The 12624-nt window shown below is 36.7% G+C and overlaps 1 protein-coding gene and 1 pseudogene across 2 annotated transcripts; both read right to left on the reverse strand.

Moving 5' to 3' along the window:
- Positions 1–484: 484 nt before the first annotated feature.
- On the reverse strand, positions 485–1725 carry LOC143600313 (large ribosomal subunit protein P1-like; annotated as a pseudogene). The gene is made up of 4 exons (XR_013147452.1): positions 1618–1725; positions 1326–1533; position 1277; positions 485–674 (listed from the first exon to the last, which is right to left on the reverse strand). The product of XR_013147452.1 is annotated as a large ribosomal subunit protein P1-like (transcript).
- Positions 1726–3621: 1896 nt separating this feature from the next.
- On the reverse strand, positions 3622–7556 carry LOC143600314 (serine/arginine-rich splicing factor SR34A-like). The gene is made up of 14 exons (XM_077078040.1): positions 7531–7556; positions 6613–6900; positions 6331–6457; positions 5998–6063; positions 5829–5903; positions 5616–5742; positions 5321–5367; positions 5191–5248; positions 4847–4896; positions 4698–4754; positions 4406–4503; positions 4263–4334; positions 3856–3916; positions 3622–3764 (listed from the first exon to the last, which is right to left on the reverse strand). The coding sequence occupies exons 3-14, from the start codon at positions 6415–6417 to the stop codon at positions 3750–3752; spliced, it is 813 nt and encodes a 270-aa protein (XP_076934155.1). The 5' UTR covers positions 6418–6457; positions 6613–6900; positions 7531–7556; the 3' UTR covers positions 3622–3749.
- Between the last annotated feature and the right edge of the window lie 5068 nt (positions 7557–12624).

The raw sequence follows: 12624 nt of genomic DNA on the forward strand, positions 1-12624 counted from the left end.
AATTATTATAAAAGAAACTACTGTAGTTACCAAAACAACAGACTTTTAGTCAAACTTGATACACAAAGCTTTAACCGAGTTCTATTATCAACCAAGATCAATATGATCTACTTGATTTAAGCTGCTTTTTAACCGAGCGAATTTGAGTAGCTCACAACTCATTTACACTGCTCAACAATCTATTTCGCTCAAGACAAAGTTTCTTCATTTAACCGAGACCATATTTAAGCTCAAATTTGATTAGACTCGACTCAATTATGTAATGAGAAGATTTTAGGTAACTCATGAAAGGCTCAGCACACGCCAAACATAATATTACCAATCCCAGAAACCAAAAAAAAATACTCCTCAAACTAGGGCTAATCACGAGTCGAGCCAGGGTGGTTTTGAGCTCGGGCTCGAAATTAAATGGGGCAACTCAACATTATATTTATTCGTCAACAACAAACAAGAATATATATAAATAATGTAAGGACCAAAATCAAAGATATCAATCACTTTGTTCCATAAAAAATAAAACTGTCAAAATCACAAGTCCAATAACAAAATCTCAGATACAACAAAAACAAAACAAGTATCAATCAAATAGGTGTGAAAGAAGCCACCCGATAGAACCCTCCCTAATCAAACAAACTGAATCCCATATCATCATCACTCTCTTCCTTGGCCTCTTCCTATAAATATATTCCCCAAATCAAGATTAGGTCACAAAAATAAAAAACCTATGCAGTTTTAGCAGAATAACGGCGATATTCTGATATTGGACCAATACATAACCGGTATCAGTGTTTCAAGTCTTAATTGTCAAATTTTTAAAAATATTTGTGCTTTAAGTCTTATATCATTTCCTACTTGCGACTGTTGTAAGTGTTTTGGCACTAACTGGATAGATCAAAAACAAAGAGGTATGAACAAATTGCTTACCTTCTTCTCTTCAGCTGCAGTAGCCCTGCTTGCGGTGCGTACATATGATGTATATATGTGTGAACCCTCGGGTGGGCAAAAGTGAAATTGCACTAATTTTGACATTATTTTACTATCTCCTGAAAATAATGTTAAAAGTGACGGACGGTTAATCAGGCATCATGTAGTGGCGTTGATAGCTGAAAGATAGGGGTACATGCACCGATCAGCCGGTGTCCCGATGATTGAGTGCTATGTGCCTTATGTCAAAGGCTTGATGCAAAACTACTATCGAGCCGGGGGTCTCACCGGAAGCAGCCTCTCTATCCCTATGGGGTAGAGGTAAGGCTGCCTACATCCTACCTCCTCAGACCCTACCATAGCTTTGCTATTGGTGGGATATAGATGATGATGATGATGACTTCTCTTCAGCTGCAGGAGCATCGGCAGCCGGAGCACCACCACCGCCAGCCGGAGCAGCAACGGCGACCGCCGTACCACCACCTCCAGCACCGGCGTTCAAGATTAGGTCGTCGAGATCTTCTTCTCGCACAATTTGGCGAACAAACTCGGCCAGTACGACTCAATGCTTACATTTGCTGCGCTCACAAGCGTAGCGATCTTCTCAGGCTGAAAAACACAATGACATGAAAATCAGATACAAAGAAAGATAAGAAAAACGAATTAACAAAGATGAGAGGTGATTTAAATTACAGTGATTGCGATGCCGTCATCGTAGAGGATCAAGGAGGCGTAGGTACAGGCAAGCTCGCTAACAGCCATTGAATTGAATTGAATTGGATGGATGACTACTGTGCTGTGCGGCGTATGATAGAATAGAATCTAATCTTAAGGGTTGAAGATGAGAGTGGTTTATATATATAGGTTGAGAATTAGGGTCATGCTTCACTACTTTTACTTTACTTATTACTATAACTGGAATTAGCCCAGTAAAACCTTTTAGGCCCAGCCCAGTTCTACTTTTCTTAACCCCAGGCCCGTTTACTACTTCCAAGTTCAACCCGAAACCGCACGTCATTAATGGTTATACAGTTAGTTTTCTTACCCACGCAGACGCTCTTGGAGGGAAATATTCATCCGACATCTTTGTCTCTCATCCCTTTGACTTGTACAAGTATGTCTTCTTCATGGCCATGCAATCGGTCACCCTGTTTTTCTTCTTGTATACATAGACTATGACACTGCAATCTAGCACTCTCGTTATAAAAATATTATATTATAAAACAAATCTATTAAAAATCAAACCCATTCCTCTGCCAAACACTTCCACACCTTAATAAAGATGTTATTCTGGTCAACTGCCTTAACTCTTCTCATCTTTTTAATGATTACTACCACCGTTGAAAAGATCATGGATTTATATTTTCTATCTCACCTTGATGTCATGTCCACTCGTTCATCCTTATCCTTGATCAACTTCATGACTCCTAGATCCTACCACCTCCACTCTCTAGCTTTGACAATTTTAAACATGTCACGTCATGCCTTACCTCTATAGCTGTCCGTTAGTCTCGTTTTATGCTCCTCATCAGTGAATCTCAAGAGCTTCATAAAACTCCCCCATCCGATTCTTTATTGTGCCTTGCACGTTCTCGTTCCACAACCAAAACTCCTTTCATCGAATGGTCTCTCAACTTGACCCCGAGAGTCATTCACCATTTCTGTAGGGTGGTTGCCATGTCTTCTTAACATATGTTTGCGTCCTCACGTAGTCCAATTAATATTCCTAAGAGAGGACCTGATCTTTGAATAGTGTTACCTTTTTCGTCGTTAGAACTCCTCCATCAAATCGATGATGAGTCATTACTGCTTCTTCAAATACAACATTGCAGTTCTTTAACCAGTTACGACCTTACCTCTTCAAAAAAATAACCCATCTTTAAAGATAGCAAGAGTTTTAATTACAAATAAAAAACACAAACAGTTTGTAAAAAAACAAAACTTTACATTTTTTGAAATATAAATTACAAGTTTTAGTTACATAACTGAAAACCGCTTTTTTATTCTTATTTGTCTGAATAACTTTTTTCGCTATTATTTTAGCCAGCTCAAAATACCTTGTTACATATAGAGGTGCACAAATCGGGTATTTAAAAAACCCGGAACCGGGTAGGAACCGGTTTCGGGTATGGTCAACAAAAGTCAAACCCGGTTCGGTTCCGGAACCGGTTCCGGGTTTAGTCGGGTATTTGACCGGGTTTTGACCAGTTCCAGGTCGGGTTTTGACCGGTTCCTCCGGGTTTTTTTTCGGGTTTTTGACCGGTTCCTCTGGGTTTTTTCCACCGGTTCCGGGTCGGTTCCGGTTCCGGAACCGGCTCCGAGGAGAAATCCTATACCCGGTCAGGAACCGGTTCCGAGTATGGGTTAGAACCGGTTCCGGGTCGGTTCCACCGGTTCGGTTCCGGAACCGGTTATTTTGTGCACGTCTAGTTACATAGAGGTGGGCAAAAACCCCGGTTCAAGACCCAACTCGGTGCACCCATGGGTACAAATCAGGTATCAGTACAGAACAATTATACCCGAACCCTGGTTTGACACTGAAAAACCTTAAAATACACAAAAATAAGTAAATCTAAGAGCAGCTTAATCAAGCAAAAGTCAGGATTACATAAAATTGAGTCCAACTGAAATGAAAGTAGAAGTTTCTCTCTCAAGTATCACAAACAAACAAACAAACAAACAAACAAACGGACAGACAGACAGTATCACAAACAAACAAAGAGTCTAGAGATTCAGCCATCTAATTATCAGTCACCAAATAGCTAGCTGCTAAAACATATCAATTCCAACAAAGACTGCCAAAACACAGATAGTTTGCCATTGGCTTAAGGACTTTGCTCCTGAAACAACATAACAAAAATAGAATTAGATGCAAATAGAAGCAATTTAGTACACACCAAAACATGTTCATAGACATGAGACTCCTTATACCTTGCGTGGAGATTCTGACTTTGTCTTTGACCTTGATCTGGACCTTGACCTGGATCTAGCTCTGCAAAAGTTGAACAAGAAAGGGCGGTTGTTAGAAACAGTAAACTAGAAGTGAAAAAAAAAAGGTGAGAGGGAGTAACGGATCGGGCTGTCCCGGCCCGCAAACACAAGATCAGCTATCATTTAAAGTATATGAATAAATATCGTGTTAAATATGATAATAAGAACTACATTATAACAAAAACAAGTTCCAGTTCTAGTAAAGTGATCTACAAAATTGCTGATTATATAGATTCCTTCAGGTGAGTTATTTAGATTAACTGATTACAGTAAATGGGTCAAATTACCACAACTACACAGGATACAAATAAAATGCATATGCATGTGTGTAGGCTAAATTATAATACCTAGGCGGCTTCACAGGAGATGCTGATCTAGATTTTGGTGGCGATTTTGACCCTGGTCGCTCCAAGGATTTGCTTTAAGGAAAAAAACAACTTTCAAGCTCAATAAAAAAACAAAAATAACCTAAAAAAATTTCTGTTCATACCTCTTGCTTCTGCTTCTGCTCCTGCTTCTGCTCCGGCTCCGGCTCCGGCTTCGGCTCCTACTTGGACTCCTAGAAGGACTCCTATCATACTTCCTTACCTGCACCAATAAGTTTGGTTTGTCTTATCTCAAAAAGATTGAAATTGAGAGTCAATATTTATAATGAATAAACCCTCAATAAAATTTTGGTATAAATGCATAGATTATTACTTTAGGTAAACCCTTGTATCAAAATTAATCCATTAATCATGTACATAGTTAACACAATGCAAAGCTTAAAAAAGAACAAGTACCTGAATATAAGTTCTTGTCCATGGATTTCTGAACTCAGTGTCATCAAGCTTCCTTATCTAAGCAACAAAAAACAATTGAACGAGCCATACAATTAGTCAAATACATAAAATTTGCTATAGCTATTCAAAACAAAATTTTACAAACTTACAGCATATTTCATGTCATCATAGTTGGTATAGTCAACAAGACCAAATGTCCCTAGATATGAACTTTTGGTTAGAATTATATTTACATGGAAAATAAAATGTAAAACATAAAGGTACTATTATGGGTAGGTCATGAGGATTGACTGGTATGAGTATCAGGTCGAGACAAGTTGAGTAATTTTGTACGTCAGATTGTGTTGACCAAAAACAACTTTTATCCAAAGATTTATTAACTACTGTATCATGTATGATTACAAAAGCTAGGTTGATTCAACAATAGCCCAACTATATTAAAGAAAATGAGTTAGAAGGTTTTTGAAAAAAAAAAGAGTTGTGATAATAATACCTTTGCTATCACGAGAAACTTCGGCAAAACATACATCACCAGCCTTACGCATGTGATCCTGAAACAAAAATTTTATCACAGTTATTGATGCTGCAGGAATATAATATAAACTATGCATTAGACATGTTACCTTAAGATCCTGCCAAGAAGCAGATGATGGTAGTCCTCGAACAATAACTGCATATAGAAAGCATAAGATTGGAAGAATATATTATTTTAATAAGAAAACTTCAATCATCTCTAAAACATTTATTTACAAAATTCGGAAATGTTGATCAATCAGACTGATGCCCTTTGACCAGGACATATATATATATATTGTTTTGAACTGAACCCATTTTGATCGATTACCCAACCCGACTGGCCCACATGTTGTCACCTCTAAAGTTCATTATTAACTTATAATTTAACATATAAGATCATACCTCGATACTCAGAACGTTGTGAAATGCCATATCGGCCACCGCCCCCACCACCACGGGCCCGACCGCCACCACTCCCGCGGCCATCACCAGAGGATGATTGTCCACGGCCACCATGAGCAAGCTCAACCTGCACCAAAGGGCATATCAAAGGTTTTTAAACTTTTAAAAACATGTTTGATCAAAAGTTATAAGCTAATTAACATTCTGTATTACCCTCAAGCGGCAACCATCAAAATTATAGCCATCGCGACCCCTGATTGCATCTTCAGCGTCTCGTGCATTTGCAAACTGCAATTTATATAACATCGAGAAAAGTCAAATCTACAGTATTTTATACAAGCAAAAAAAATTGAGAAAAAAAAATTCAAAATTAGAAAATTACCTCCACAAAGCAATAACAAGGAGGACGAGGTGGAACTTTCAATTCTATGTCTAAGATGCGTCCATACTGCATGAAGCGGAAACCAGCTTTTAACAAAATAAACATAATATCCAGCTTTAACTATGGTGGTTCAAATGCCAAGACAACACTCTTCCAGTTCGAATTTAACTAGGTCAGCAAATCTTAAACAAACTATTATTTGAATATTGATTTTCAACATCTGCCATATTCAAATATTAACTCTAATGGAAGATTTTAAACAAACTAAGCTTAGATATCAACTTGGAAAACACATATACAGATTTAAAAAAAAGGAAGACAAATGAAACCAACCTTATAGAAAAGATCTTCGACTTCTCTTTCTCTTATATCCAAAGGCAGGTTCCCAACATAAATCATGCGTGAGAAGCGGCTACTCATTTTCAGTTTCAAAGAGAAGGCTCAGCAAACTAGTCCAAAACTGCAACAAAAAAACATAATCAACACTCACCAAAAAGAAAAAAGTAATGTTTCCTAGTTGTTAAATGCTTGTGGGGTGCCTTATGTACATTTTTTACTTCCATGCAGTAACTAACAATCAACAAAACTGAATTAAATCAAAACCATAAATCAAACCAAAAAACCACTCCTCATGAAGAGCTGTGCATCACAAGCTCCAAGCCCTATGCAGTCCATGAGGTTCCAAAGCTAAAATATTTGAAATTTTCCGGAAATCCTTTAAAATAGCTCAAAAGCGCCAATTTGCTGCACAGCTATACATTTTGGAAACAAATTTTGGGGTCCAATTATATTTATAAAACTCCAACTCCAAACAGAAATCTCCTAATTCTCATTTACATCCTTATGTATGATTCCATAGCTCATACTTGTCCAAGCGGTTGACATCTATCATAAACAAAGCATCTCAGTCATAAGATGATGCAAAATCACCATATACTTACTCTATTTGCCTTATTCATACTTGTTTTTACTGTTCTCCGGATATCTTCGTGATGTGTTTTAAAATTTACATAAACTCATGCTGTTTTGTCACTTCACTATCTATCTGATAAGTTGAAAAGTAGATAACTTTTTACACCTAATTCGCAGCAAGGTTCAAATAACTATGCATTTGTTTAAAAAAAAAAACAGTAGTTTCCCTCTCGCTTGTTGATTCTTTTTGTAAAGGTGTGAGATGAAACATTTTACAAGCAGTAATGAAACAAAGTGTAATGTACAAATCTCCAAACACTGATAAGATAAATTAATTATGGCACATGGCTTTAGGGCCTGGTAGAATAAAACAATCAATTTAGAAAAACCCTTAGCTCATATAGCCTTACTAATAAAAATCTGATGATTTAGGGTTAGAAAACGAAGATATACATTCTACACCTAACAGAAGCATAGCATACTTGCAAACTTGAAATTTAAAACAACATTGCAGATGATAAATCTACAGTGCAGTTGATAAATTGGTATAGGAATTATTAATCTTAAAATAAAAAGTAAGGTAATGAATATGAAGATATGATGATGAGTTATCGGTCTTACTTTGACCAGCTAGGGTTTCTGATGGTGCTGTTAATAAAATCAAATAGGAAAGGATTAGTGAATGATTGATTTGACATTGTTTTGTTGAAGAATTGTAGATCTTACCTGAACGAATTGAGCGGCTATGCGGAGGAATGGAATGGATGTGTTCTTGTTTTGCGTTCTCCGGATTCACCTTCTTTGCTTTGCTTGCGCTACAAAAAAAATACAGGGTTTGCTTTGGGCTTTTACTAGGCCTGGCCTTATTCACGGCCCAGTCTCAATCTCCACGAGGACAAATTGGGTTCCGGTTTCAAGCCAAACCCTATGCATAGGCTTGGGTCCACGTTTGGATTTTCTAATTCCAAGTTCCAGAGCGTGCATAACTATATAATATACTAGTTTTTATCCCCCGTATTACGGAGGTTGTTTTTTAATGTTTGTTCTAATATTTATTTATTTTTTAAATTTATATTTTTTATTGTATGAAAGTTAATAATATACTTATCGATAATAAATTGTTTTACAAATAAATGAGATGTTATAACCCGATTTAAAAGCTATATGGTTTTGATGAGACCCAAGACCCGTTTATTTTTTTACTATAAAATTGGTTTTTTAATTAAAATAATATATATATCTTTATTTAAAATAAATAAGATGTTAATTTTTAGTATATCCTATTTTATAGGATTTTTACATCAATAATTTGGTGAGAATAATTTTTAATTTAATGAGATGTTATAACCCGTTTAAGGAATATCTGGGTTTTGGTAAGACCCATACCCATTAATTCAGGTCAAATGCATAAGAAGCCTCCATTTAAAAATCAAACAAATCTGGTAACTCCAAAAAAGGAGGGAGCGACCACATCGCGACACGTAGGATTTTTATGTTTTCATTTATATATATTATAGATGAAAAGCAAATTATATATATATATATATATTTGAAAGGTCGGTGCCACTCATATATCGTTAGTTCGTTACTGTACTACCCCGACAAGTTTTGAAGCATGTGATACAAGTTGCTAATGCGTTGATGTTGGCAGCTTCATATTGGTTCTTTTGGACGGTGCTTCTGATAATGTTCTGCACGTCATATGCTTTTGGGTGGTGCTTCTCACCACCGATTGCCACAATCTTTGGTTTATGCCTCTTGGTTTTCCACTGATTGCCACCATCATGGCCGATTATTACTGGATTCGATTAACGAACCCTAGGTGACGATCATGTGGTGGTGGAAGTGCTTTGGTGTGGGGAAGTGATGGTTGTTAAATCTAGGACTTCTTACGCCGGTTGATGACTCCCACTCTGTCATTATCACCAGTCTTTGTGGGTTCCAGCAACTAACTTTATGTTGTAGTGGTTCTTTATTTGAGTCACTCCGTCGACCATCGTTGCCGCATTTTACAATAGGGCAGATGCTTAGGTTTTTTCTGCTCAACGATTTACCTAGGATGCTTTTGCTGATTGTGGAACCATAGGTGGCGGTGATGTCGTGGTGCTGGATTGGTGCTATTATGTTGGTATGTTTTGAAACGGTATTTTAATTATACATAATTATTATTTAGGTATTAATAATAATTAATACATAATGTTTTGAATCTTTTGATTATATGTCTTACCAAATTCGAATTACAGATGCTGACGAGAAAAGGCAGCATGAAGGTTATAATACTAAAGATAAATATGAATTCCCATCAGCAGTTTGGGTATTTTCAAAGAAATTGATGTTTTTGTACAGGGGCTTGGTTAGGTAATTTCGGGTCATTGTTTCGGGTACTTGTATATTCAACTTTAGGCTGTGATGAACAGGTTATTTGACTTAAAAGCATGTTTAAACTTGGCTTGGCATATACGTAGGATGGCAATTGGGTACTCCATTTGCAACCTGTCTTGCAGCCATGTTTGTGTAACCGTCTTGCTATGATGCAACCAAAATGCACATAAGACTTCACGACGACTTTTTGATTACAGAGTTAGGCACACTTTGTCAAACAACTACGGGGAGGAATATTCGGTCACAAACAACTCAGACCGTCCAAATAAAAACATGCACCAGCGAAAACGTTTTGAAACAAAGCCATGCAGGCTTTAATTGCAATGTATGCATGTTATAAGATGAAAAAAAACATATGTATGCTTTAGGTATTGTGCAACTATTTAGGTTCATCGAATAACTTGAAATGAAAACTATAAATATTCCTAAAACTCTTCAAACGACAACTCGCAACTGCATGCCCTAGCAGCGAAGCGCGGGTACGCATCCTAGTTCATAAACAAATACAAAGAAAAACAATACTTTTATATAAGGAAATTGGTTCTATTAATCCAAACAATAATAATAAAAACCAATCTCAGTCTAACAAATAGTTAACCTCATTAAGCTATGTTGATGTGGTATATGACGTTGTGATTACATGGCAATGTTTTGTTTTTTTTTAATGATGCGCCATTGGAATATATATTATTTTTATTAAAATAACTAGTTTTTATCCCCCGTAATACGGATGTTGTTCTAATATTGTGAATGTATTTTTTTGGATTTTAGTTTCTTTATTATAAGAAATTAATAATATACTTGAATCTGTTTTGATTAATTTATGTTGGGTTATGTTCATTTTTTAATGAAACGTTGAATGACTTATCTACTTAATTTTATATTTATTCGTTTATGTACATTTGTTATAATTTGGATTTTATTTTGTGAAACTTTTCATTTAAGTTAAACTTATAAGAAAAAAAAATCGTGTAACTAAATCCATATTGAGAAATTATATCAGGGTTTGTTTTACATTTTACGTTTCTAATATTTATATATTATTTTGCATTTTAATTTTATTTATTATAAGAAAATTAATAATATATTTAGGGTTTGATGATGAAAGGTTTTCACAAATAAATGAGATGTTATAACATGTTTAAAATATCTTTTTTTTAATCGGATTTTAATTTTATTATATTCATATTTTATAGGATTTTCATATCAAATATTTGGGGAGATTAATTCTTTATATAATGAGATGTTATAACCCGTTTAATGACTATCTGGGTTTGGTGAGACCCATACCCGTGAATTCGGGTCAAATGCATGAGAAACCGTCATTAACAAATAAAACAATCTTGTGGCTTGAGAGAAAATAGAGAGGTCTCGTTATATATATTTAAGATTATATTTAAAGAAAAATGAAAAAAAATAAAAATATAGAGGGACCCACCCACCACTAACTTCATCTTCAACCTCCATCCATCCACCATCATCTTCAACCTCCCATATCCATCAACCACCATCATCGTCACCGATCATCTTCTCTTCTCCGGTGAAAATCGCTCATACTTGCAATTGTAGAACAAATTCATTCTTCTCTGTTAAGCCGATGGTGTTTCCGACAAAATCATCGGAGAATCGAATATACCATCACTAATACACCGACCAACCTCGAACTCGCCGAAAGTTGGACTAGTTTAAACAAGGTAACGTTAGCTCCAACTCATCTTCATCATTGGTTCAGATATGCATATATCGAAGGGAAGTCAGTCCAGATCTGAAACACGAGGTGGCTAGAGATGTCCATGGCACACCCAAACCTAAGGCGAAAATGTCGGGGCATTGTTCACAGCTCTCAAGGTACTATCATGTAATATTTAAAAGTGACAATATCTATTGAATCCAATTAAATATTTCAAATAATTCAAATACAAAATTGTTAGGACTGATATTTTCTCTGCTGAGGATATATTATCCTTGAAGATATGTCTGGATCAATTATCCTCCCGAAGAGCTCCAGAACCATGTCGAAGATCAAGGATCCTCAGAGGTTAATATAATTAACAATTGTTTCATGTGTGTAGGTTATTGTTCAACAGAAGTAACGGCTATGTGACTTGGTCCACCTTAAATTTCGCTACTGGAAGCTACCAGCACGTGGTCAATGAACGTTGGAAGACTAGTGGAATAGTGGCGGATAGATAGGACTTATTGTTGTATTTATTTTCTTTATAAACATCGAGATATGATCGTTTAGATATATCACTTGTACTCACACACTCTTAGAGCTGAACTCAATATTCTCTCTACACACGATAGCTACTACTGTAACATCGATCTAATCTCCACAACCATTGTAACCCATTTTTTATATTAATAAATTGGTGATCGACGAGTTGTCATCACCCGGGGTTTTTTTCTTTTGATCTGAACAAGATCAAAGGGTTTTTCCTCGCAACAAATCTCGGTGTTCACTCCATTTTCATTCATATAATCGTTGTTATTAGCATAGCACTATTCCTCACTTTTACGGATTTGGATACATTATTCTTAGCTGATTTTTATTCAAAACAATTCTGCGCCAACCGTGGGGCAATTGGTGCTATAATCCATATTACTCCTATCAATTTTCGATTTTTTCATACCCATATCACTATCAATGGCCTCTCAATCAACCTCTGCTTCATCAACCATGTCGTCATCGGTTCCTCTCTCATCAAGGACTTTGCCACCGATGCCTCCGCCAATCACGGGAGCACAACGGCCTGCTGCTGGAAGCAAGACGCAACCACCAGTCTTCCAGAGCTCGAAAACCGCTGATGTTGCGCCAGTGGCTAATACTAACAGTGATGTTTCATCTATGTTTTCCCAGGTTAAAGCATACATGGAGCAGCGGAACAAGACCAACCAGAGGATCCTTCGTGAGATAGAAGATCTCAAGAAGACTAAGAGGCCAGCGGAGGATCACACTTCCCTGATGCCCAGGATGCTGGATTTCACCAGTCCAGGATCCATGGCTCAGTTCACACAAGGATCATCTATCCTTCAACAGGGGTCCATGGGTCAACAGACTCAAGGATCCTCGTTGTTCCAGCCAGGATCATCTATCCTTCAACAGGGGTCCATGGGTCAACAGACTCTAGGATCCTTGTTGTTCCAGCCAGGATCATCTATCCTTCAATAGGGATCCATGGGTCAACAGACTCAAGGATTCTCCTTGTTCCATCCAGGATCATCTATCCTTCAACAGGGGTCCATGGGTCAATAGACTCAAGGATCCTCGTTGTTCCAGCCAGGATCATCTATCCTTCAACAGGGATCCATGGGTCAACAGACTCAAGGATT

Source organism: Bidens hawaiensis, unplaced genomic scaffold (genome assembly GCF_021521415.1).
Source record: "Bidens hawaiensis isolate Kalapana, Puna unplaced genomic scaffold, B.hawaiensis_p1.1 tig00053931_1, whole genome shotgun sequence".
Lineage (NCBI taxonomy): Eukaryota > Viridiplantae > Streptophyta > Magnoliopsida > Asterales > Asteraceae > Bidens > Bidens hawaiensis.